This window comes from Sardina pilchardus, chromosome 20 (assembly GCF_963854185.1).
Source record: "Sardina pilchardus chromosome 20, fSarPil1.1, whole genome shotgun sequence".
NCBI classification, from domain to species: Eukaryota; Metazoa; Chordata; class Actinopteri; order Clupeiformes; family Clupeidae; genus Sardina; species Sardina pilchardus.
In genome coordinates this window covers 5008469-5034967 of record NC_085013.1, presented here as the reverse complement: position 1 = coordinate 5034967, position 26499 = coordinate 5008469, and the positions used below count along the sequence as shown (strand labels likewise).

Below are 26499 nucleotides of genomic sequence, written 5' to 3'. Positions count from 1 at the left end.
GTGATCTGGCTACATTCATAAGCGCTTTACAGTGTCCCTGAGGAGAGCAAGCGCGCATCTAGTATTACCATCAGCTGTAAAGACGGAAATGCATGAAACATGCTAACAGAATTTATTGCATATTTTTAAAAGGAGAATTCCCTTATGGCCGTAATGTTCCCGGTAACTGAACAGCCCAATTAGTGTATTTGCTACTTAGAGATGGTAATCATTACGCTTACATGCACACACATACAAACACACACACACACACACACACACACACACACACACATATATATATACACACACACACTAACACACACACACACACACACACACACACTCACACAAACACATACTCACATACACACCTACACACATGTAGACATAATTTGCTCTCTTGCATGGTGATACATAGATTACATTGGTCGTAGGTGTCTGAATGTAAGCCTTTACACCAAGGGGTTTTTCCAGTAGATTTAGTAAAGGCCCTCATTGCAGACAATCAAGGCAATCCAAAAAGAGATTTTAGCTGTTGGCTCCTGTAACATTAACATCAACTTGAGCGTTTAGTTTAAGGATATCCTTATGATTCTTTTTATAGTGTTCTCCCTCCACATAATTTGGCCATTCTTCCATTCAATATGCACAAGTGTGTGGATAGCTCCTCTGTGAGTTCATTGCTGCAGTAGTGTCGTCCAATCACTGTGGTCCACTCTGGTGTTATAAGTCAATATAGAGGTCTGCAATGTCCTTGTTATATTATACCATTAATTACAGGGTTTAACACTAATTATCAGTGAGGGCCGCATTTGGGTACTTTCACTTGCCCTATGCCTTCTTCCAACCGTAAACCCAGCTCTTGTACAAATTAGTCTCGATGTGACATATTTCATTTGTTCTCGGTCTGATACGCTTGTGTGGTTACAGTGTATCAACGGAACTGGGAATGTGAAATGTGACCGAGCATTTTAATTGTCACACCTTAATACACGATCATAACAGCAACACCTTTGAGTAGCGGTTGCCCTTCATTGATCATAAAGGAACGGTGAAGTATTTCTGTCTTCGACTTGGCGAGTTGCTCCTTATGACTCACGTTTTCGTCATTTTTCCCCCCCAGAAAGCATAGACGCACGCTTGCCCGTGGTAGCAGTATAGCACTTCCCCAGAAAGCATAGACGCACGCTTGCCCGTGGTAGCATTGTAGCACTTTCCCAGAAAGCACAGATGCCAGCGCGCCCATGGTAGCCCGGTGACTCCAGCGTTGCCAGCACCCAAACCCAGTCGGCCCAACCCAGTTCCCAAACCCGTCATCACCCAGCCGAGCTCCGGCGCGTCTGCCGCGTGCCTCTCTCAGAGCCCGGCGGCCCGTTTGCCCCCTAATGAAAAAGCCCTCGCTTCAGAGGGCACCTCTGATCTCGCGCGCCAGTCCAACACAAGCCAGCGTCTGACTGACAGTTCCGATCTGAAGCATTTAAGTGTAAGTTTTGATCTCGCAGCCTTTGATTAAAACTAATGAGCTCATTTAATTCAAAATGGGAATCTCTGATAAGAGAAATAAGGTTGATGTGATTGGATTAGAGAGGCGAATTAAACTCTCCAAGCCCAAGTTTGTGCTTATACAGTGTGTTAAAAAGCTGTTGGCGTATTTCTGCTGTGCTGGATGATGAGAAAAATTTTCGCCGTAATTCATATTTAATCAGAAGAAATGAAATGACTAAATATAACATGCCTCTGCTTCTCCCCAGAGTGATAAAGGGCTAGTTAGATTTTAAATGACATTTAATTCATGTCCTCTTCAAAAAAAAAAAAAAAGAGCGAATGAGTGAGAAAGCGAGGGAAGAGACAGAGGGATGAAAGAGAGAGGGAGACAGATGCGCACACACCCCTCCCTCTGATCGCTTTGTCTCTCGCTTTCTTCTTTTTCTTCTTTTTCTTCTTTTTCCTCTTCTTCTGTCCTTCTACCTCTCATTCTCAACGCTCTCTGTTCATGGCCGTCTTTGTGGCGTCTTCGGACTTCTCCTCCAAAGCGCTTCTCCAAAGTCACTGTAGCCTTGTCATATGCAGAGCAGCAGAAAACTGGATTTTCCAGGTGTCCCGTTGGTAATCCCATTTCACTTTAATCTCCCGCTTCTGTCCACACCTTCAGAACTCTCTCACACACACACACACACACACACACACACACACGAGCGCGCACACACACATATGGACACACACAGACACAAGATGCACACCAAAACACATTAACTCCACATTCACTCATGCACACACACACACACACACACACACTTATACACACTCATGCTGTAACACACACATATACACACACACACACAATTTTCTCCTCAGTATTTTTGCTACAGTGTCGCTGAGCGAGGCATCTGCCAGTAAGAGGATAGTTCAGAGGTCAAGGGGCGAAGGGCATAAGCCATTCTGCTGTATGCATTCAATCAAGCCTCAATCTGTCAGGCAAATGGCTCCACTCTCGAGCGACACTCAAATCCTTGGGTTGCATTTGACAACAAGCCCACTACAGTTTCAAATGCAATCAGTTTTTCGTCCTTATTATTATTCTTGAGTAGTTGTGCCTGCTTATGTTAAAGGAGAACATGACCGGTTGTTCAGTCATGATGAACTGAACCAATATAAGCATAATAAGGTTAATATGAACAGCTAGAAAGCAAGGTGCAGCAAGCTTTGGTTGTGACTTTGAGGAACTTGTCCAACTCAGTGATGCTGCGCATACTCCTCCACCCTTGAGAAGTTGAGAGGCCCGAGTCCCCTCCCCTTGCACAGAGAGTTAACTCTTAATCCAGAGTCAAACAGCGGGGAGGAGGAGAGAAGCGGCTGTTTGTTGACAGTTTAGGAACAGGGTTTATATCAATCCACCGGGCCACGTGGGGGCAAACTGGGGGAAAGTGTGTATGCTACTTTTTAAAAGGTATTGAACTTCCCATCAAAGAGTTTGAGGCAATTATCGCATTAGACGAAGCATACATTGTTTGTTATTAGCGGTGATAATTAAAACCTTGTCAAACATTTATTGGCATTGTGTTTCTGCACTGAGTTGTGCTTTTCCATTAGGCAGCTAGCCACAGATGATAGAAACTCAATGAGAAGTTATTACAGCACATCTCTGCAGCCTTCTCTTTTAATATCCCCCCACCTCTCCTGGGCTTTTTTGCACACCAATGCATTGGACAGGTAATGTAAAGTAATTGGATTTGTGTGTGTGTGTGTGTGTGTGTGTGCGTGTGTGTGTGTGTGTGTGTGTCTGTGTGTGTGTGTGTGTGTGTGTGTGTGTGTGTCTTTTTTCCCCCCTCTCCAGTGGAGTCTACCAGTCCGAGTCTGTTGGCCCCTGATAACACCCTAGAACGTTCTTTCTTCATCCGAATGAAGTCCACCCTGACCAAGAGAGGCGTCCACATCAAGTCATCGGGCTATAAGGTAGGCTATGGCCGGAGAGTTCACAATGTTATCCAAACACTGGACGTCCTATTCCTCAGACATACATTCCAGGGAATGAGTGAAGGAATCAATCTGGGACTTCTAGTTGTCCACTTTAACTTATATTTAAATTCTTTATTTGGATATACCCAGGCACTGAATGAATGGCCTATCTACCACAATGGAAATGCAGCCCCTTGCACTTTGACTTCTCTTGCCATCAAGACTAAATTGGAGAGAGTGTGAATTTGTGTTGGTTCTCCATGTGTGTGCAGATTTGCCAGAAACCATCTGGAAGCTGCACTTAGACAGTGCACACATACTGTATATTTAAGAAGTCTTTTATCATTATGAGACGCTGAATACCTGAACAGACCCCCTTCTACACACTCTCGCACACACACACACACACACACACACACACACACACACACAGTGGTGTAGGTAATAGTCTAAGCGTGATGATGGCACGTGAGAGAGGAGAGGAGAGGAGAGGAGAGGAGCTGGATCAGGCCAGATTACGTCTGCGCGGTGGAGAGCAGGACCGATCGGGTGCGTCCTGCTGATTCTCCATCTCCTGCTCCCGTCTCCAGGCCGAGCGCACGGGGCATCCCTGAATCTCGCAGGCTTTAGCCCCTAAGACAGGCCCCCTTCTCGGCTGCTCCTGCTGGGAGAGCGCTCTCTGAGAACTACTTCAAGGGAAGACGTGGTGAAAGGGTGAAACTTTGGAGCTTCTCTGCTTTGATTAGTGGAGAGCTGTTGAGGGAATGAAAGTACACCGACGTGAACATGAAAACCAAAAAAAGTTGAGCTCTATTAACGGGTTACGTCAGGTTCAGAAATCTCAGATGGCAAAGAAGACTCATACAATGGACAGTTACCTCCATGGCTGAAATAAGGCAGGACCATTACAGGAGCATTTAATACTGTTCATAATACTTAGCAATGCTTTAAATGGCTCTCCTTCTAACTTTATATCACTGTCTAAACATACTGAGATTATTTTAACAAAAACAAAAATACTGAATATTATATCACCAAATATTCGTCTTTTGCCATATTGTGTGATTTTGCAGCGAATTAACAACCATATGAGATGCTGTATACGTATTGGACATATAATGAATACATCATTAATGTTAAGTTACAGGTTTATGTCACTTATAAGAAGGCATTATGAACAGCTTATGCATACAGTCACATATATATTTTATTGCAGTGTTTTTATTAGATCCTTGATGGAGAATTGGATCACTGAGATTTGACAAACAGCTACAGAATGAACCTGTCACCGCAGGTGTTTGCCATTGGTGCTCTTCGGCAAGACACAGATAACACGAGCCTCCCTCCCTCCCTCCTTCTCTCCTTCCCTCCCTTTCTCCCTCCCTCCCTCCCTCCGAGAAAAAGAGCAGCCAAATGTCTTCCATCTTAGCTCCCTCCTCCTCCTCCTCCTCCTCCTTCTGCTCCTTCTCTCTCAGTCTCTCCCCCTCTCTCTCTCTCTTTCTCTCTCTCCATCTCTCCCCCTCTCCATCTCCCTCTCCACCACTCCGTCTGATCTGTCCACCCGGTCACATGTTTGATGGAAATTCCCATGAAGTGGAGGGATTGGTGACCGCCGCGCATAAATATTCAGGCATGCATGCGCGCATACATTACCAGCCAGACAAGGACACCTCTTATTACATTTACTTTAAATTAAGTCAACACTTGTGTTGTTACATAATACAGGGGGATATAAATTTTGCATGTCTCCGCGGCGACGGCGGGCACAGAGAGCGGAGCGTGCCGAGGCGAGCCGCGTTCGCCCGGGCGCTCAGCGCCGTCCGCCAGACGATGGCATCGGCGTCTCGCATCATGCCTGCTTATCCCCCCGTCCCTCTCCAGCATGGAGGTCACTTCAAAGTGAATTCCTGGTCGAGGCTTAAGCCCATCTTTTTTAAATAGATCTCCAGCTTCTTCGTCGTCCCCTCCCTCCTCCTCTCCTCTCTCCTCCTCTCCTCTCCTCCTCTCCCGTCCTCCTCACCTCAATCCCCCTCTCCGCCCCGCCCCACCCCGCCCGGCTCTTCTCTCTCTCTCTCTCTCCTCGCCTCGTCCGATGCACTCATGTAAAGGTTCTCCGTCATTATTTGTGCTGTATCACATTTCAAAAGCACTCCAGAGAATCCCCCCGGCGAATAGATGAATCTGATTTCTTATGTATACCTCCTCTATATTCACTGGCAGAGACAGGCGGGGAGGCAGGGCAAGAGGGGACGAGAGACAGAGAGAGAGAGGGGGAGAGAGAGAGAGAGGGAAGAGGGAGATGGGGGGGTTAGAGAAAGAGAGAGAGAGAGCATTGTGTGCTGAACCATGAATTATAAAAATTGATCCCTTTGTTATGTTGGCCGGTATTAAATTGAGATATGCTATTCGTCTGGCTCGCAGAGCAGCCGTTGAGAAACTCTGGCCGTGTCAGTTTGAATTTGGCTGCTTGAGCATATTTAATGTTTTTGCCGGGGCTTATGATGTTCTTGCCAAGAGCACTCCTGCAGCAATTCACGGCCAGCACGGGGCTTTGTGGCAATTTCTTCAGAAGTTTGTATTTTTCAAACTAACTTTTGATGCCCCCCAGCTTTGTGCTTCTGAAAAGATCATTTCCATTTTGTATGTTTTTAATACATTTGAATGTTTATTTATTTAAGGCGTGGGTCCTTTATGCCCGTTCGAGGGAGCTCGCCAGTTCTCCATTTTGCACTGGCTTGTGTTCTCTGGAGTGTTGCAGTATTTACCGAGAACCGTGGGGGAGAAAAGAAAGGGTGGTCGTTGTTTTAATTTTTCATCAAGCAATTAGACATCTTTTCATTCTCGATTATACTCTGATGTCTTATTGAAATGTGTAAGTGGTCTGTCAAGTGCGTGTGGACAGGTTGTTCATTTATGTGTGTGTGTGTGTGTGTGTGTGGATGAGATAGAGGGAGAGAGAGAGAGAGGGAGGGGGAGAGAGAGAGCCCATAGCTGTTCCCAGGTCTGTTATTGCCTGAAACGTTCTCTCCCAGTTCATGTTACATTTAGCTGTGTCTACAGCCAGTTTGCATCACTGTGTTTTGAAAGACTTTCCCTGCATTCTCCTCTTGAAAAAGGTATACCACCTCATTAGGTGTACTTTAAAAGCTATTGCGTGCTTGTTTTCAATTTCACTTAGCTCAATGTTTAATTGACTTACGGAGCTCGGGGATACAGTTTCCACCTTTTGCTGAAAGCATCATTAATCGTCAATAAAGCATCAGAACATGTTCGAATCATACACAGGTCTTGTCTACTCTTTTTCATCCCAAAAATATTTTAAATCTCCTTTCCAAAGCATTCATTCTCCCTACTTGAATTGTACATACTGTATACCTTCATTGTTGAATTTTCCAACATTTGGAACATTTGGAATCGTTAGTTTTGGCCACAGATTTGTCTGCCTTCTGCCCATGAATGCATTTTTCAGAACCTAAACAACTGACATAAACTCCAAACAATCTCTACACTTCCTGAGATCTTGTGTGACTTTGTCTTATTTTCAAAGTGAGGAAAAATAGTTGTTCGATCTTCGAGCTCCCTTTTGCCTCTCCCTTGTCAGCTCGGATGTTTCAAGGTGCCTGCATGTTGTTGGTACTCAAGTGCCTCGCAAAGGCACCTTGTGTAGGAATCGGGGGAGACACTCTCCCCCCCTCTGCCCATGCGTTAGCCCGGCGGTTTGGGGTTGCCCGGGCCCAGCGGAGAGGGCACGGGCATCAAAGATCCCCAGTGGCCAGGACACATGGTCGTCTAGAGCCTCTGTCTTCACCAATGATGCTAATAGCGTCTCAGCAGTCTCTGAGGTGAAGCTATGAAAAGGCTGGTGTCAAAAGTGTGTGTGTGTGTGTGCGTGTGTGTGTGTGTGTGTGTGTGTGTGTGTGTGTGTGTGTGTGTGTGTGTGAGAGAGAGAGAGAGAGTGAGTGTGAGTGTGGGGGGGGGACTACAAAACAATTCCTGCTGGCTTCTCCCTGGCCTGATTAAAATGGATGGATCTGAAAGTACAGTGTGCCCTGCCTATCCAGTCAATTCCTCCTCTGGGCAATATCGAAGCTACAAAGACTTTAAAGCTTTTTGCAAAAACTTTAAAGCGAGAAATAGGTTATTAGTTTCCTTTGCTCTCTTTTTTCATCTCTGTCATTGCAGAAAGAGAGAGAGAGAGGAAGTGGGAGGAAACACATACACACGTATACCCTCCTTGCTTTATTGCCTTGATATATAGCGCTTGTGTTATATTTAGATGTGCATTAAAAATTAATCATAGTCGACTTAATAAATTGCCCTTCAGCAATGTGACTATAGTGATTTGCGATACATTTGTGTGTTCACTGTTCGTCACTTCTTCTCTTTATTTTCCCCAATTTTCTCTCTCTCCATCTCTCTCCATCTCTCTCTCTCTCTCTCTCTCTCTCTCTCTCTCTCTCTCCTCATCATTCTCTCCAGGTCATTCACGTCACAGGCAGACTGAGGATAAGGATGGCACTGACCCACAGTCGATCGGTGCCCAATCAGATCATGGGCATGGTGGTGGTGGCCCACGCCTTGCCCCCTCCCACAATCAATGAAGTGCGCATTGACTGCCAGATGTTTGTGACGCGGGTCAACATGGACCTCAACATCATATACTGTGAAAACAGGTGAGGCACTGGCCTTTGCTCACAGAGCTGTTTTGTATATATGGTAAAAGCTACTGTTTTAAAGGAGTTTTTAATCACCAAATCTTGATTCAATTCCACCAAGTCCAGACCTGATGTAAGGATAGACGGTCCAAAATTGACTTGCATAACATTTCGATGTCTCTGTACGGTCATAATAACACTAATGAGTCCAGACAACTGCTCCTTCAACTGTAGTTTAACATTCTCAGGAGTGGAATAAGTAAAGGAGTTTACTTGAGCACACAGCCTTCCACTAAGAAAGCTAGTTTTATATAATCCTACAACCGAGCCACCATCATATGAGTCATGTTTCCACCAAGAAACTGCAGTAAATTTAATAAAGTGATGGATATTTTGTCAGCTCCCTGCCTTTCAGAGCATTAAAAATGTAGCTTTTCTAAGGCCGTAAAACTGCACAAAATCTTACCAATTAAGGTTGAAGCATTTATATTTAAAAAAAGGTTTTATAATTTGTCTCTCTCAACATTACTACTTGTGTTCTACATCGAAGCAATGATTTCCTGTGGGCAAACATGAAGTGTTTTATATAGAGATGGAACAGGGACTGCACAATATTGTATACTTCGAGTCTTATTATTGAATGTCTCCAAACGTGGTGCATCATAGCAGAAAGCCTGAATATCGAAAAAGACATTGTACTGTATGAACAAAGTAGTCTATTCTGTGCGAATATTCTGAAGTAATAGAGCATTTAGACCTTAACTGTCAGGCCAGGGTAAGCTGGCTGAGAGTTCAGCAGATCCATTACCCCACACTGTCTCTGCATCTGAGTGGGTTATCAGGGGTTTCGTCAGTTTCACACCTCCAGGTGTCCGCTGAAAAACCTCGACACTTTTCTCTGTAATCTCCGAAAGAGAATTGAAAGGACGTCACTCTGCGCACCCGGCCCCCTGGTGTTGAACATGTCCTCTTTTCCCCCCCTGTTTCAGAATTAGCGACTACATGGACCTGACGCCAGTGGACATCGTGGGGAAGAGATGCTACCACTTCATCCATGCCGAGGACGTGGAGGGCATCCGGCAGTGCCATCTGGACCGTGAGTAGCCCAGGCCTCGCCGTTATAGCACGCTAACACGCTGCTAGGCTGCCGCCGAGAGAAAGAGAGAGGGAGAGATGGAGAGAAAGAGAGAGGGAGAGAGGGAGAGACGCAATGGTCTACATCACAGAGAGCGAGCGGTCAGATTGTCTATTTAATTTCCCCTCATAAGCGGAATAGTTCGTTAATGTGCTGGTGCTGTTAACGAGCTTCCGAGTAATTATGCCACCGCAAGGAAATTGGCAACACCAAAGGAGCGGGAAAAAAAAAAAGTCATCATCTGTTGTATGGCATTAGGCTGTCAGTTCCAGCAAGGAAGTAAGACCTCTATCAACACATGTCAAAAAGTATAATTAAGAACATGTAGAATGAGTCTATTGAGGAGGGGAGGCTTACCAAAGCCCTATTGGTGTCTAAGCACCCTTGAGAAGGAATTCCAATGAGGGAAACGGGAGATATTTTTCACATCAAGGAATGTTATTCTTCTGAAGGATTTGAAGGTCCCAGCATAATCCAATTGCCTCAGTATTGGGACATAATGAGGAAGACAAACCCTCCTTGTGAACAGGCTGTTAACATGTCCGGCGTTGCACCTAAGCCAGCACTCCTCGGACAAGTGTGCCTAAATTTACCCAAGTGGTCCTGGCAGTCATCTCGACTGATTGATTTTGATGGCGATAGCATCTCACCGGTGCCGAGTGTTCTTAGCTCGATCTGCACTCACACTCCACACACACACACACAACACACACACACACACACACTCACGTATGTGTGACACTCTTCAGTCCTCGCCACCTTGGGTTTGAACCCCTCGCCTGAAAGAGAAATAGATAGACAGATCCAAAGAGAGCAAAAAAGTGAGTGAGAGTAAGGGAGGGGGAGACGGAGAGAGAGAGAGAGAGAGAGAGAGAGAGAGAGAGAGCGAGAGAGCAGAAGTGCAGGACAGAGCACAGGCTGCTCTATTACAGTTATTATAATGGGTGTCAGCGTGGCTCTTGAGCGTAATGGTGTGCCAATGTGACAGCTCCGATAATCCCCGCCAATGGCCCTCTCCACGAGCGGCCGCCGCCGACAAGGGCTCTCGCCTGCCCCACTCCCCGGGACGGCCGGGCGCGTGTCAAAATAAAAGCCCGCAAGACGAATAACCTCTCCGAGAAGGAGTAGTGGCACTCACGGCGGGGCTCGAGAAAAGCCCCACAAGTCGTGTGAAATAACACATCTTAAGATTTTTTTTTGTGTGCGCTCTTGAGTGGTGCTTTTTGCTTTTTTTTTGTCTTTATTTTTTAAGAGATCGCATCAAATTGGACATTAATCCTGGTTTTCTTTCTCCCCTCCCTATTGGATTCTGTTCATCTTTATATGAAGTCTTCTCTGAAGCCTCTTTGAACGCACATCAGCTGCATCAACAGCAGGAGGTTCACATTGATGTGAACTGCGATGCTGTGTGAACACTATTTCAGTATCTTAAATCATTTGCTAAGTGTGTTCTGACAGCAGTCTCCCCCCCATCCACACACACACTCACACACACACTCTCGCTCTCCTGCTCTCTCTTTCTCTGTCTGTCTTTCACTCTCTCTCTCCCTCCCTCCCGCTTCCTCTCTCTCTCTGTTTTATTCTATCTCCTCATGCTCTTTCTCACACTCTTTCTCTCCTTCTCCCTTTCTTTTTCATTCCCTCTCTCCCTATATCACTCTCTCTCACTCAGACACTATCTCTCTCTCCTCTCTCTCTCTTCCTCTCTCTCTCTCTCTCTCTCTCTGTCTTGACTCTTCACATTGGGCAGGAGAGACAGAAAGGCGTTGGCGATGGCAGCAACAGTGGCGTTGCCCAGCATGGCGTTTATGCGAACGCTTCAGTGGGAAAAACACCAAGCTGAGCAGCAGCCTGGCAGCCAGGGCCATTATTTAAGCGCCGGCCGGCCGATCCGATCCGATTCGCCCGCCCGCGCGCCCGCCCGCCCGCCCACCAGCCTCACGGCTCATTCGGCTCCGCCGCCTCTCCGCCGCGTATAAATTCCCCCACTTTATTAGATGTTTGCAAAAGAAGAGGACGAGTGTCCTTGGAGCAGCATCGGGGAATTTGGAGCTGTCTGATTAGATATTGGGAGTTCAACTGAATTAGAGCGCAATTACGGTGGCATCGGACTGTCCCTTTTGCCTTAAAAAGCCAGCAGATTGGCTCCATTAGGCCTTGATTTGAAGCCCAGCGCAGAGAGGGCCCTCAGTGGATCCCCTGGATTGCATTGATAAGAATGGGGAGGAGAGGAGAGAAAGGGAGGGAGGAAGAGAGAAAGAGAGGGAGAAAGAGAGAGGGAGAGAGAGAGAGAGAGCGCTAAGCAATGCGCTCAATATTGCAAATACAGCAGCTACCCCTGGCTGTCTAAGCATCTATTACACCTTACTAATGTTGTAATCAGCTGAAATGACCTGTAATGGGGGACTGTTGAGCCATGTGTTTATGGAGGGAAGGGGACCATTGGTGTGCTATCGATTTAATGTTGGTGTGGTGCAGGTGAAACTTTTTAACGGAGGCTACAGAAGAGAGGCAAATGAGAAGATAAGTATTATAGCCTCGGCCTCCCATCGCCGCTTCCCCCCCCCCCCCTCCTGCAGAGGAGAGCTGATTCATTCGCTCATTGATTATAGCTGACTGTAAAGCGCAGAGGCGTAATCGTCCCTAAAGGGCATTCTGCTCCAATGCACACGCTCAGCTAAGCTTCTCCAGGACTTCATGTGTTGCGGTGACAGTGATAGGGCCAACACCGGCTAGCACACTATTATGCTGGTGTAGTTTCCTATATGTTGTGTGAACCTGTGTATTACTGTAGTATGTGGTGTTATCATTGAGAAGTGGCTAGCAACCCAGTCATTTCAGCACCTAGCAACCTCAAACCAATAGATAGAAAGCAAGTGAACTAGCACTGCGTTAAGAAACAGTTACAACATTGTGGTAAAAAAAAAAAAAGATATTCGCTGTAGTTATTAATGATGTCAGAAGTCAGTGACCGCGCTGTGTTGGAAATATTAGCTCTAGATATATTGGAAGTCGGAAGTCAGCTACCCAATTGTGGTTAAGAAAAAATGACATTAGCTTTAGATACAGTGGAAGTTGGAGGTTCACTGTCTCTTCAGTCAATCTAATAGCGCTAGGCATAAGTGTGTAATAAGGCTGTAAGGCTCCCTGTTAGACCCCTGTGCGGAGGGGGGGGGGGGGACCCCAGGGTGGGCGCTCGGCCAGGCCTCCCCAGGACTGATTGCCAATCAAGCGCTGACAATGGCCACCAGGAGCAGGGCACGGGGGGGCATGGAATCACTTAGACTAAAGGAAATGAGAGAGACGGCTGCGCCACGCCACTCGTCTCTCCTGACACCGGGGGGAGTGGGAGAGTGATGGAGAGGTGACCCACGCACACACTCACACACACACACACACACACACACACACACACACACACACATATACACACACACACACACTCTCTCTCTCTCTCTCTCTCTCTCTCTCTCTCTCACACACACCCCCAGACACTCCCTGTCTCTCTGTCTCTCTCTCACACACCACACACACACACACACACACACACACACTATCCCCTGCAGGGACAGTCAGAGGGAGAGGAGCTGGACATTAGCTCTCTCCTGTGCCACCCCTCACCCCTATCTGTGACCAGGTGAACCTCACGACTGTCTCTCTCTCTCTCTTTCTCTCTGTTACATTAAGCTCTTACATTAAGGCTTTTTTCAAGAGGCTTTAACTGTTATAACTAAGTCGTGGTCTGAACTCTGTTTTATATATATACAGTATATATATATATATATATATATATATAACTGAGATAGCTCTATTCAGGAAGCAAATGAGCTGGCGCTGCTGCAGGGCGGCCATGCTCTGCTTCCGCTGCCCCCCCCCCACACACACACACACTCTCACACACACACACACACACACCCCCAGCTGATGAAGCATGGCTTTAAGTCGAGGGAGTGCGGGCGCGCGCGTTGCGGGGCCCAAGGCCGGGGAGTTTTTATTACCGTGGGGATGAAGTACTGAAAACATTTTATCGCTCCGGATGTCTCTCTCACACCCAGAGCGATAGTTTTCTGGGGGGAGCTTAAATGATGGTGGCACCTCAGTTTTATCCTGTCAGGTGCTGTCTGCGCCAAGGACATTTCCCAGTGTGCGGGAGCCCTCTCTGTTGGATGCTGGTGTAACTCACTGTATATGACGCCTCCACTGGGAGTGGATGCCTTAGGGACAAAGAGTGATCATCCACCCTCTAGCAGATGAGTTTTGTACCATACTGATGTGTATTCATGCTGCTACATTAATACACAAAAATATAATTTTATTTATAAACATCTTCAGTAATTCATGTTATTCCATGAATCCACATCTAAAATGTGCATGTATATTTCCCTGACCTCAGTGTTGTAAAAATCATGTTCCCATACATAATCTATACGCAGTAATTATGGGTAGGCAAATGAAACAATAGCTTAGGGTGATGTGCAGTTGGTCGGGAGTCAGATAGATATGTAATGGTGGGGCCTCCACTCCTCGTTTCAGACCATAACGTTTGACAGAAAGGGCACTGCACCCATGTTAACATTGTGTCATGACGTTATGTAGTGTGCCTACAACCAACACGGCCAGGCTCTGGGGTAATAGTCAGTGGTGACTCTGTGACAGCAGCGAACCGATCCTAATCACACACTGAATCTCCATATGATCCAACCAGGCTTCTCTCCTATAGCTCAAATACCTGCCTCTACATATCTATTTCTCCAAAATGTTATTTTTTGTTCTTACTATAGACTAAGACTTACTATAGAGCTATAGTTCCTCCAGACCAGTGAGTGAGCATCCATGTGAATGCATGTGTGTGTGTGTGGAGTGTTTGTATGTCTGGATTTTATACGTGTGCGTGTGTGGGTGTGTGGATGAGTGTGTCTGAGTGTGTGTGAGTGACTGCATTAACTGCACAGCAGTGAATCATACTAGCATTGTGAAACGGTCGGCGAGCAAGTTAGAGTTTCTCTCTCTTTCTCTCTCCCTCTCTCTCTCACTCTCTCACACACACACACTTTCTCTCTCCTTCCCCCCTCTCTCTCTGTCTCACTCTCTCTCTCTCTCTCTGTCTTGCTCTCTTTCTCTCGCCTGCCTTCAGTCAGTGCTGAGAGGTGGGAAAAGATGGCTCACAGCAGAGCCGAGAAACCTCAGGAGAGGCTCCACTCGCCCGCAGGCATACTACAAGAGCCCGTCTCCAAAGAGCAGTTCAGACTGGCTTTAATGAAAAACTCACCTCGCCGCTTACTGTGCTTAAAGACAGATTCACTTCACTTCAGCACTGCAGAGAGGGGAGAGAGGGAGGAAGAGAGAGAGAGAGAGAGAGAGAGAGAGAGAGAGAGAGAGGGGGGAAGGGAGAGGGAGCGAGATGGGAAAAGAAATACAGCCGCTGGAATGTTTCAGGCCTCTGAAGCTTGCAAATCAAATGTGTCATCCGGCTTATTCAAGTGATTGTAATATGTTTGCATGGAATTTTTCCTGGAGAGCACGGCAGAAAGTTTCACCTGCCGGGAAAGTAGGCCGGTGATTGAGCCTCATCATAATCACGTAGAATGAAACTGAGCACAGTTTGTAATGCGCTGTCGCCTGAAGTGGTCACTGATAACAACTGAGCCACAATGTACTCTACCAGCTCTGAACTGTATACATACCGTTAACAGACACAGATAAAGTAATAATCCTATAATCACTGACATTGTATTGCTTTGCACTGTTATTTGGTAATATCTAAATAATATACCATATGAAGATTGTAGTTGCTGCGTGGCTGGGTAAACTCCTGCCGGATCTGCCGTCGATTTGGATTTCGCCCTACAGCTCAAACCTGCACATCTAGCTCTCCTGCTTCCTGTCCACATCTTCTGGGTCCAATCACAAACTAGCTTATGCAAAAGGCACACCCGGATCGTCGGTCTGATTGGTTGAAGGACTATCCAAAAGCGTACAGAGCCATTTCAGCTATGCCCATTGATCACGCCTCTTGTGCAGTAGAAATAAAGCGCAGACTTAAAAGATTGAGCTTAGTATGTTGATAGCCAGACTAAGTTGCTGCCGTTTGTGGAATAGCCATGTGGTCGTGTTTCTGGCGCTCACATAATCACACAGTGCAGTTCATCTGTGTGTAGACTTCAGATTGACTATTAGCATGCACAGTCATGAATGGGGCCCTATTTAGAAAGGATGGTCTCATAAGGATGTGTTCAGTCGGAATTCATTATGGCTTACAGCAGACCAGACATGCTGGAAAAGGGCTACAATTCGCTTAACCTTCTTGAAGCCTCTCTCTACCAGTACACACTTAGACATACACACACACACACACACACACACACGCACACACTCTCACACACACAGGCACGCACACACACTTCACCACAGAGAGTTTCGATTCTCTCAGTTCACTCAGTAAAACTCCTGAAACGAAAGTGCTTGAGCGCTGGTGCGGACGCTCCAGCAGTGAGAGTGTGTTTCAGGCCCGTGCTGGTGCTCTTTGAAGGCCCGTTAGACCGCAGCTCACCCAACCTCAGCAGCTCAGTGGCTCTCTCGCTCTCTCTTTCTCTCTCTCTCTCTCTCTTTCTCTTTCTCTCTCTCTCAGTCAGACTCTCGCCCTCGGTATCTATCGGCCTCTTTCTCTCTCTTTTCTCTTTCTCTCTCTCTCTTGATCAGATTCTCACCCTGTGTATCTGAGTGTCTCTTTCCAGCTCTCTCTCTCTCTCTCTCTCTCTCTCTTGGTCAGACTCTCATCCTGTGTATCTATCGATCTCTTTCCAGCTCTCTCTCTCTCTCTCTTTTCTCTTTCTCTCACTCTCTCGGTCAGACTCTCATCCTGTGTATCTATGTTGCTCTCTCTCTCTCTCTCTCTCCCTCTCCCTCTCTCTTGGTCAGACTCTCACCCTCTGTATCTATCTGTCTCTTTCCAGCTCTCTCTCTCTCTCTCTCTCTCTCATTCATAAAAGAGCTTGCCTTTACGATAATATCCCGATGGACTGCAAGGACTTTTCCATAAAGCAATTTCACGGGCGTAAATTACTTACTTTTTTATATGACGTTGACACCCCGCCACACACACCCCACTACTCCCGCCCCCACCCGCCGCCACCACCACCTCCTTTTCCCCCGACCGTCACCAAACGGGGGGCACTTTGGGTAAAGGGTATCTGAAAGGTAGGCGCCATTATGGAAGGGATCCAAGTGATTAAAACAAACTGAAGGACGGGGTTGGAGGGGGGGTGGAGGGGGGTGGAGGTAGAAGAGATGGAGGGGTTGGATTGGGTTGGGTGTGCGTCAGGGAGGGAAGCCGTGCTCCAGGCACGCCCGCGGCTGCTTCACCCATCGCCAGATTAAAGGGGCCGTATTCCTTTTTAAGCCCTGGCAGGAAGGGAAAAAAACACACACATAACACACAGAGCACCTCTCTCCCCAAACACACGCGCACACGCACACAAGTTGTGCATGTGTGTGCATGGTACGCTCAACTGAACTGAGAGAGCATGAGGAAGAGACACAAGGGAAGAGCAGAATGGGAAGAGCAGTGAAATGGTGGAAGGAGGAATGGACAAGATTGGAACAGAGAGAGATTAAGCGTCAGATAGACAGAATAACGAGACAAGAGACAAGAGAGAGAGAGAGTGAGAAAACATGAGAATGAGAACGAGAGACAGACAGGAAGGAAGAGAAAGCTAGAGAAAGACTAGAGCAAATGCGAGACTTAGAGAGAGAGAGAGAGAGAGAGAGAGAGAGAGAGCAGGGACGATGAAACATTAACACTTCATTAACACGAAATCAATAGCGCAAACAGGGCCTTGATTGATTAAATGGCACGGTAAGTGAGAGGGGTTAAAAAATAAGCCACACCTGCAAAGGCCCGGCATTGGGGGAGGAGGCCGCGGTGGAGGCGTATTGATGGCAGTGCGGATGCGCCGCTCGTCTGACAGTGGGGAGATGGAGGGCTTTGACTGCTGGATCTATAGAGCACGGGCCAAGGCAGCCAGACGAGCCAAAGGCCCACAGAAAATAGGCAGAGCCAGAATTCATCAAGATCTCTCAACCAGACCGCGCTCAGTTTCCAGGGAAATACATACAAATCTGTTACTGCACTCTTGTTTTTTGAGTGTTATTTGCAACAAGAAATATGTATTGTACAATGTACACAGTTATATACATTACATTTAGGTAAATTTTTTGTTCGTTATTCTTTTGTCCCAGTTATGTGTATTTATAATTTAGGGGTCAGAAAAATATAATGTAGATATTTTTGCCCATTCAATGCAATTTTAAACGACTGAAAATGACTAGTCTTTCAAGAAAATTATTTTGAAATAACCCAGTCTAAAATCCAACAGTAAATAAAAGGTTTGTGGGCCTCTGCGAAGCAATGTTTACTTTTGCATTTATTTTCAATGCTATATGCCAATTTAGTAATATTATATTTTGTCCATAAAGAAAGCAAGCCAGTAAACTACAGTCAATTATTTTAGCCCTTGGGATGTCTCCTTAAACAATGCTATTAGTCCCTAATAGTTTTAATTACTGGACTTCTTTTTCTATAAATCACACCGCTCGTAGAGCTCTTTTTTATGGAAAGTGCTATTTGTAGCCGTAATTAAACTAAGAATTTGAATTTACTACCTCGTTTGGACTCTGGACTGTTTCTGTTTTAGCACACAATGATTAATGCAGATACATATTGGTTGAGATAGCCGTTTAGCTGTTAATTTAGCCAAATTTATTGCAGCCGCTGATGTGTCTTCACTCCAGTGGACCCGCACAAGGGCATTCCACAGAGGCTGGGGGGGGGGGGGGGGGGCACGTGGGGCGCAGGCATGGCATGGCACACAGGCATGGCACACAGGCACAGTGCCCTTTGCTGGTGTGTCGTGGGCACTGCACCAGACCTCATGCAGCTGCCCACTACAGTGTCCCTCTCGGGCTGCCAGGAGTCGGGGTGACACAGTGCAGATGCAGCCTACAGGAGGCCTTTTAGTTAGTCCTCATATGGTGCCCTGAATTCACACTATAGATGCAGCTTACAGGAGGCCTTTTAGTTAGTCCTCATATGGTGCCCTGAATTCACACTATAGATGCAGCCTACAGGAGGCCTTTTAGTTAGTCCTCATATGGTGCCCTGAATTCACACTATAGATGCAGCTTACAGGAGGCCTTTTAGTTAGTCCTCATATGGTGCCCTGAATTCACACTATACTGTAGATGCAGTTTACAGGAGGCCTTTTAGTTAGTCCTCATATGGTGCCCTGAATTCACACTATACTGTAGATGCAGTTTACAGGAGGCCTTTTAGTTAGTCCTTATATGGTGCCCTGAATTCACACTATAGATGCAGCTTACAGGAGGCCTTTTAGTTAGTCCTCATATGGTGCCCTGAATTCACACTATAGATGCAGTTGAAGATTGGAGACCCATACTTTTGTCCATTTCAACAGTAGCAGTTTATTGTATAATTTATAGTAAATATGTGTGGAATCAGGTATCAAGAGAGAGAGAGAGGGAGAGGGAAAGGGTGGTTTTGTAGCTGCTCGTGCACGCAATATTTTGACTTGAGTATTTTGACTTGACGTATCCCATCGGCGTTGTGCGTATGACCTTTTAACCAGGATAAGCGCCTTGGTCTGACTCTCCTTCTCTCCTCTTCTCCCCCCTCCAGTGATCAACAAAGGCCAGTGTGTGACCAAGTACTACCGCTGGATCCAGAAGAACAGCGGCTACATCTGGATCCAGTCCAGTGCCACCATCTCCATCAACGCCAAGAACGCCAACGAGAAGAACATCATCTGGGTCAACTACGTGCTCAGGTACACACTCCAGACTTACCCAACATCAGCTCTTTTGTTTGACAGATCTCTTTTTTTGTGTGTGTGTGTGTGTGTGTGTGTGTGTGTGTGTGTGTGTGTGTGTGTGTGTGTGTGTGTGTGTGTGTGTGTGTGTGTGCGTCTGTGTCTGTGTGTGTGTGTGTGTGTGTGTGTGTGTGTGTGTGCGTGTGTGTTTGTCAGCTGCTGAGGAATCCTCCAGCATTTAGCAGAATGGCGGCAGCCGATATGTTTATCTCCTTCTTCCCCCCTAACCTCCCTCCCTCCTCCCAAGTCCTTTGCTTAATTTCCTCAACCTTTCCTGCACTGAGCAACGGCTTTGTCAGAGATCATTAGAGAGGGGATGTTCTTTTGGGAGCGGCGGATCAATCCCAGTGTGAGGAGAATAAAGAGTCTGCCATGTGCTTCACACCGCTGCCCACAATCTCCCGTAAATGATTTTCTATCGGTAGCGCCAAAGACCCCCTCGTCTCCCCCTCATTGTTTGGTGTGTGTGTGTGTGTGTGTGTGTGTGTGTGTGTGTTATTTGCTTTTGTGTTTGTTATTTAACTCTAGTTAATTGTCATTTTCTTGCCGTTCCTCTCCCTTTTCTTTGACATCTTGCAGCAACCAGGAGTACAAAGACGTGCCCATGGATATCGCACAGCTTCCCAACCTCCCGGAGAAAGCATCCGAGTCTTCCGAGACCTCCGACTCCGAATCCGACTTCAAGGATAACTCTGGTACCGTATAAGCCCCTCTCTTCCTGTCGCCCTGGCAACCCCCAACTCTAAACAACTCTGTGCCCTTTTTAATACTCACACCGCACAACAACAAAAAAAAAAACAGCGTAGCGCATGGGAACGCGGCATTTACCAAACAAGCATCACCGACAGCTGTGCTGGGCGTGAAGGCCCTAATGGGCTCCCCGTGTTGAATCAGCAGGTATTAGCGGGCACTAGCTCCAGAAGCTGGGGAAAGATGTCTTTTTTTCTTCTTCTTCGGCGGGTACACCTGTGGGGAAGGTGCCAGCGTATTGTCCACTGGCATCGTTGGCACGTGGCCTTTCCGTTCCTTCACGCTGCCCGACTCTTGCCAGTGCGTGTCAGGAAGAGTGCGGAGAGTATGTGCGCACACGTGCGTGTGCGTGTGTGTGTGGCAGTGCCAGCTGCAGCCTGGCCAGAACGATGTGTCTCTGCGCGCAGCGGTAGACTGGCAGCCTGGCAGAGCCGCGGGCTCCCGGGGGGCACGAGTTGCCAGCGCCCAAATGAAGCTGTACAATTAGTTCCTGATGAAAAGCGCAACAGTGCACTACAGCCCTGCAGTGTTCCTTCCAGGGGCACCGAGGACGAGGGGGGGGGGGGGTAGTTAGGAGACACCACCAGGAGATGCCACGCAGGGCACACTCCACTTCACTGATACAGGCCGATAGACATAAGGGTGGCACTCAGAAATCGTTACGATTACAATTAACGTGAAAAATGCCATGTATATTTGAGGTCTGTTGATAAAAACAGCGATAATAAAAATCGACGATTAAAATCTGAACACAGTAATAACCTGTGTTATTAAGTCGAGTCATTTGAGCCAGTTTTGTTCATGTTCCATTTTCAGCCGTTCATTCCTAACGTTCTCTCCACCGCCTGTTCTCGTTTTCCCACAGAGGACAACGAGAACTCCAAGTCGGACGGCAAGGGCAACCAGTCGTCGGAGAACTCCGAGGACCCCGAGCCGGAGAGCAAGAAGCAGCCGCGGCAGCCGTCGCAGGAGATGCGGCGCCAGGAGGAGGGCGACAGCTCCAGCAACCCGGAGAGCCAGGACAGCGAGGACAGCCTGGAGCCGTCCGACTGCGAGGCCGACAGCAAGGAGGGGCGCCTGGGCCGCCTGGGGGGGCTCCACATCAAGGTGGAGCACTACGGAGACCCCGAGGCCCTGCAGCTGCACGACTCCAACTCCGACTCGTCCGAGGAGGAGGAGGAGGACGAGGAGGACGAGGAGGAGGAGGAAGAGGAGGAGGACGACGAGGAGGACCCGCACCTGGGGCTGAGCCCGAAGGACTGCGGGATGGGCGCGGCCACGGAGCTGGCCGGCTCGGCCGCCAGCAAGCACCAGAAGCGCAAGAAGCGGCGGAAAAAGCAGAAGTGGAACGGCGGCGGACGGAGGCAGCGGCCGAGGCTGGCGTCGGACGAGCCGGAGAGCCCGGCAACGGCGGAGGGCGGTGGCGCGTCTCTGGGCGAGCGGCCGCCGCTGCTGCCCCCGCCGTCGCCCACCAAGATCAAGACGGAGATGTCGGAGCCCATCAACTTCGACAACGACAGCAGCATCTGGAACTACCCGCCCAACCGGGAGATCTCGCGCAACGAGTCGCCCTACAGCATGACCAAGCCGCCCGCGCCCGGCGCCAACGAGCCCTTCCCGTCCCCGCAGGGCTCCGCGGGGCTCCAGGTCGCCATCCCCGACTCGGTGCTCACCCCGCCGGGCACGGACGGCAGCGGCGGCGCCCGCAAACAGGGCTTCAGCGGTGCCAACGGCGGCACCCCCAACTCCACCTCCAGCGTGGGCTCCAACCTGGCGCCGCCGTCCAGCTCCTCGTCCGCCGACCCGCTCTCCCCGCCGCTGTCGGCGTCCCCGCGGGACAAGCAACATGGCGGCACACCCACCACCTCCTCTTCCTCCTCTTCCTCCTCCTCCTCCTCCTCCTCCGCCTCCGCGGTCGCCGGCAACGGCTCGCTGCTCTACGGCGGCGACCTGGAGGCCCTGCAGCGGCTGCAGGCGGGCAACATGATGCTGCCGCTCGTGCACCGCGTCACCGGCACGCTGGCCGCCGCCGCCGCCACCAGCAGCGCGGCCGTCTCCGGGGCGCCGCGCGTCTACACCACCGGCACCATCCGCTACGCGCCCGCCGACGTCACGCTGGCCATGCAGGGCGCCAACCTGCTGGCGGCGGCCAACGGGCCCAACGCGGCGGCGGCGGCGGCGCACGCCATGAACTTCGTGGACGTCAACGGGCCCGGCTTCGCCATCGACCCCAAGACGCCCATGGAGATGCTCTACCACCACGTGCACCGGCTCAACATGTCGGGCCCGTTCGGCGGCGCCGTCACCGGCGCCAGCCTGTCGCAGATGCCCGCCGCCAACGTCTTCACCACGGCCGAGGGCCTGTTCTCCACGCTCCCCTTCCCCGTCTACAGCAACGGCATCCACGCCACACAGACTCTCGACCGCAAGGAGGACTGAGGCCCGCCCCTTTCCGAGACCACCTTACTGTGTTACCGTTACTATCGACTGTGTTACCAGACTCTTTTTCCAGAGAGAGAGACAAAAAAAACTTTAAAAAAGTCAAAAATAAAAACACGAACAAAAAAAAAATAAGAAGACGCAAAACTGTGTTTTGAAGCGGGAGACTGTGAGAACTGTAAAAGAACATTTGAAATAATTTTAGCACTTTGAATTTCGAGCAATTGCGCTTGTGGAATTGAAATGTATGGTCCCACTCCACCCTCTCCCTCCTCTCCTCTCTCCTTCTCACTTCACATCTTTTTCTATCTTTCTATCACCCATCTTTTCTCTCTTTCTAGACCTTCTCTTTCTATCTCTTTCTTACCTCCCTGATCTCTAGGTGTCAGTGACATTTCCTCTGAATGGACTACGCTGACCCTTCCTTTCTGGCTCCAGAGAACTCTCTGTAGGACTTCTCTGTAGGCAGAATGAGGTGTACTTTTTATTTGAGTCGATTTTGTTGCATCTCTATTCGGATGCCTTGTATATTTAAAGGTGACTGAAGTGGATCAGCAGGAAAAAAAAAGAACACGAAACTGTGATTGTTTCAGAACCATATCTTGATGTGATCAAGGTGGATGATGATGACAAAAAGGATGTTGCCCTATTTGACCTAGTTGAAGGGGTTTATGATTCTTTCTAAGTGAGGGAATTAGTATTTTAGAAATTAATGTTTTCTTTTCCTTTTTTATAGTTCTGATTTAACTTGCAAATCATACATTTACTAAAAAAAAAGCAATTACAGCCGGGTATTGACCTGTGAATAGAATGTTACTGCAACAACAACAACTACAAACAACAACAACAACAACAACAACAACAACAATTACAACAAAACAAATCCCAGGACTTTGGAACAGATCAGTACATGATATCATATCTCTCAGTTCCATTTCCTCCTTTGCAGATCCATGGTGCTACCATCCAATGACCCCTCACTCATCTGACCGGTGTAGGCACTGTTCCAGGGCTAGAGACGTGAAGAGTGTTAGGGAAGGATTTTCTAGTACAGTCTAAACCTCTTGACCCCCCCGATAATTTTTTTGTTTTCAACCCCTGCTACCTACCCCAACATTAACCCCATACCCATTCCAAGTTGATTGTCGGCTGAGCTCAATGTTATCAGGCATTAGAAAGACTAAAGGAGCAGGTTAGGGTTTTGTTTTTTTGTTTGTGTAACGTTTGAAGTGAATCACTTTCTCTCTCTCTCAGTCTAACTGAGGCTAATGAGAATCATAGACTTGAAAATGAAAAATGAATGTTATATATAAATAAGGCTTTTCTCCCCCTTCTGTAATGAAGATTCAAGTTACTTTTGCTTTTAATCAAAGCCTAGCATCTCTGCCAACGTCCCAACCAAGCCGTCTCCTTCCACTGTACACTCAGACTCTCTGAAATCACATATCAAGGATGTTGATACAAGGACATGCATTTCAGTCAGAAATGTAAAAAAAAATATCTTTGATTTTGTTTTTGAAAAAAATATATCACATTCCTATTTTTTTCCCACCGTTGCCAAAAAAGATATGATTTTTTTCACAGATTGGTGTTAAAACACTGTGATTTTTTGTCGTTTAAGAGAAAAAAAAAAGAAATGATAGTAATAAAATTTAAAAATACTGTCACTTCATCCTTTGGCAGCCATCCATCCAGTCATCTATTACCAAGCGTGAAATCCGTAAACGTGTACAATGTGTAAGTGTCACTGGCTGTCAGTTTCCATAGCGATTTCAGTGTGTGTTACTATATGCAGTATATACCGAGCTGATGTAGCTGTTTCGTCCTTTGTCTTCTCTGTGCTTTCTCTAGTCTGGGGCTGGCCACGGGGGTCAGGTGAGACCGCACCGGTCTCCCTGCCCTCTCCATTCCCCTCTGCAGTCTTAGTGAACCAGTTGAGGTTAGTGGATTTTGTGTGGTGGCCTTCCCAAATGTAGTGTCACCTTTTTTGCTGCTTTTTTCTTTCCTCTGTACTCCCTTTCTTCTGTTCCTGCTATTGCTTTGCTGTCGTGTAGTCTTACAGACCTCTCTTTCTCTCAGAGAAAAAAGACTCTTAACTAGCTCAAAGGTTTATGGAGCCATTTTTTGCCACTGAGGAATTCTGGGATTGCAGTTTCCAGCTTGCATTTACTCTGAAAAATTATGACAAAAAAAGTAGCATTTAGATTTAACGACTAGACTGGAACCATACAAGCCTCAGTTGCGAACACATTCCCAGAGTCCCTTGTGCTTCTTGTATGCATTGGGTGTATTTCATTGGTTTCCACCAAACCTGTTGACTTCAAGGACCCTGCAACTCACAGGAATTAATAAAAAAAAAGTTCATGGTAGTATTTCAGGACAATAAACAATTTTAAAGATTTCTAAAGAGATGAAAAAAAATATTTCGCACTATAAATCTATTTTTATAGGTGTTTTGAAATTGCATGTTTACTAAGTTGACTGTTTGGTTTACTTGATTTTGTTCGGTCCAGCAGCTTTGTCAAAGTTAAGTGTTTTTTAGTCTGTCCAGCAAAGGGAGGGGATCCTTCGTCTTTTTAACCGAATCAGGCTTTGCTCATCAGGAATAAAAAAATGTCTGTGGTTTGTTTCTGTAAAGGTGTTGCTGTTAACTCAAACCCAGGTCGTGAAATAAATGTTTTTTGACAAAAAAAACGTTAAAAAAAAAATGTCAGGGTGGATTGTTACTTTACAGAACGGTTGCAGGAGGGCTTTGGTGTCACCAGAATGGAAAAAGGGATCCTATAGCGTTCTAGAATTTTCTACGTGGCAAAGCAATGAGGGGATTATGGGGGTTGAGAGAGGGGGGCAGCTCCTAAAACAGACATAGTGGGCCAGGAAATACACCCATATGTTACAAACAGAGCAGCCGGACGAGCTGCTTCAATGTTTTTCTGTGTTGTGTCAAAAATGATTGCTGGTGATTTAATCTTAAACTAATCTCAGCTGCTGTCAGATAAATAGTGTTTAAAAATGACAATATGAAAAATCACTTCATTACCTGTGACGAACTGTGTCTGTGTTTTTAACTATTTCTTGTACAATTATACAGATTCTTTTATGAGGAACTTGGTGCCAAGTAGGAAAAAAACTATGGGAGAAAAAGGGTTTCTCTTAGTCTCAATGTTAACAGTGTTATAAATTCTAAAAAGCGAACAAATTAAAATATTAAAAAAGAGAAAAAAAACTATGGTACATTTTTATTTTATTTTTTATTTTTTTGTTTTCAGAGGAAAACATGAACTAACTGAAGCTAACTTTGAGTGCCTGGCTTATTTTTTGAGAAACATCTTTTTTTGTTTTGTTTTTTCGTTTGTTTTTCATTGACCATAAATAATGCTGCAACTCAGAATTGTACATACTTCATTTTACAACAGGGTTATTTTATACTTTTGTAGGTTTTCATTCAGTTTCAAAAGAAACATGTCATACATGGTTGTCTTTCTGTAACACGGTTTTTTACCATCTTACAGGTGCCATATTCATAATAAACTTCTCTTGGATTTGTCAAACTGGCATCCTTTCTTTTGCATTCAACCATCCCAGGCAAACGCCACACACTCTTGTGACTGGCAAGATTTTTCTTTCTTTCCTTCTTTCTTTACCTCTTGCTTTCCCTCCTTTCTGGTTTCATTCTTTCCTTTTGCCTTCAATTTATTTAAGTATTATGCGTTTCAAGAGGAACTGTACGCCTCCTGATTTTCCTGTGTCCAACGCCCTGCCTGTTGTTTTTTGGTTTTTGTTTGTTTTTGTAGTTGTTGCTCTTCCATGGTGGGGGCAAACATTGAGACATATGCTCTCTCTTAGGTACAGTTTGATTACTATGGACAGAGGGAGGATGTCTGAAGTCTGTGGCTGACTTCAGTGATGCCTCACCTCTGGTCTCTACTGGTTGAGGTTCATCAATGTCTGTCTGGGTGTCTGTCTGGATGTCCACTGCCCACCTCACCGCCCACTCGAAGTGGTGGGGATGTGTGTATGGAGGGGATAGGATGTCACAGTGACCAAGGGGGTGAGGACGTCAGTGAGGGAAGCACGGGTATCTCTAATGCTACACCATACCTCTTGATAATCTTAGCTAGAATTTTTTTAAAAGACATTGTGCTAATCCGCCATGCGATGTGCGCCGTCATCTCGTCACCATATCTCATACTGACTC

General features: G+C 47.0%; 1 protein-coding gene across 1 annotated transcript in view; it reads left to right on the top strand.

The window, feature by feature from the left end:
- Positions 1-26142, top strand: part of LOC134067956 (neuronal PAS domain-containing protein 3) — a 186411-nt gene extending 160269 nt beyond the window's left edge. The window contains exons 6-12 of the mRNA XM_062523449.1: positions 3317-3435; positions 7918-8111; positions 9083-9189; positions 18923-19070; positions 19692-19807; positions 20728-21025; positions 21113-26142. Of these exons, the coding sequence (XP_062379433.1) occupies positions 3317-3435; positions 7918-8111; positions 9083-9189; positions 18923-19070; positions 19692-19807; positions 20728-21025; positions 21113-22301 (2171 nt within the window). The 3' untranslated portion in view covers positions 22302-26142. The remainder of the gene's footprint in view (positions 1-3316; positions 3436-7917; positions 8112-9082; positions 9190-18922; positions 19071-19691; positions 19808-20727; positions 21026-21112) is intronic.
- The last annotated feature ends 357 nt before the right edge of the window (positions 26143-26499 follow it).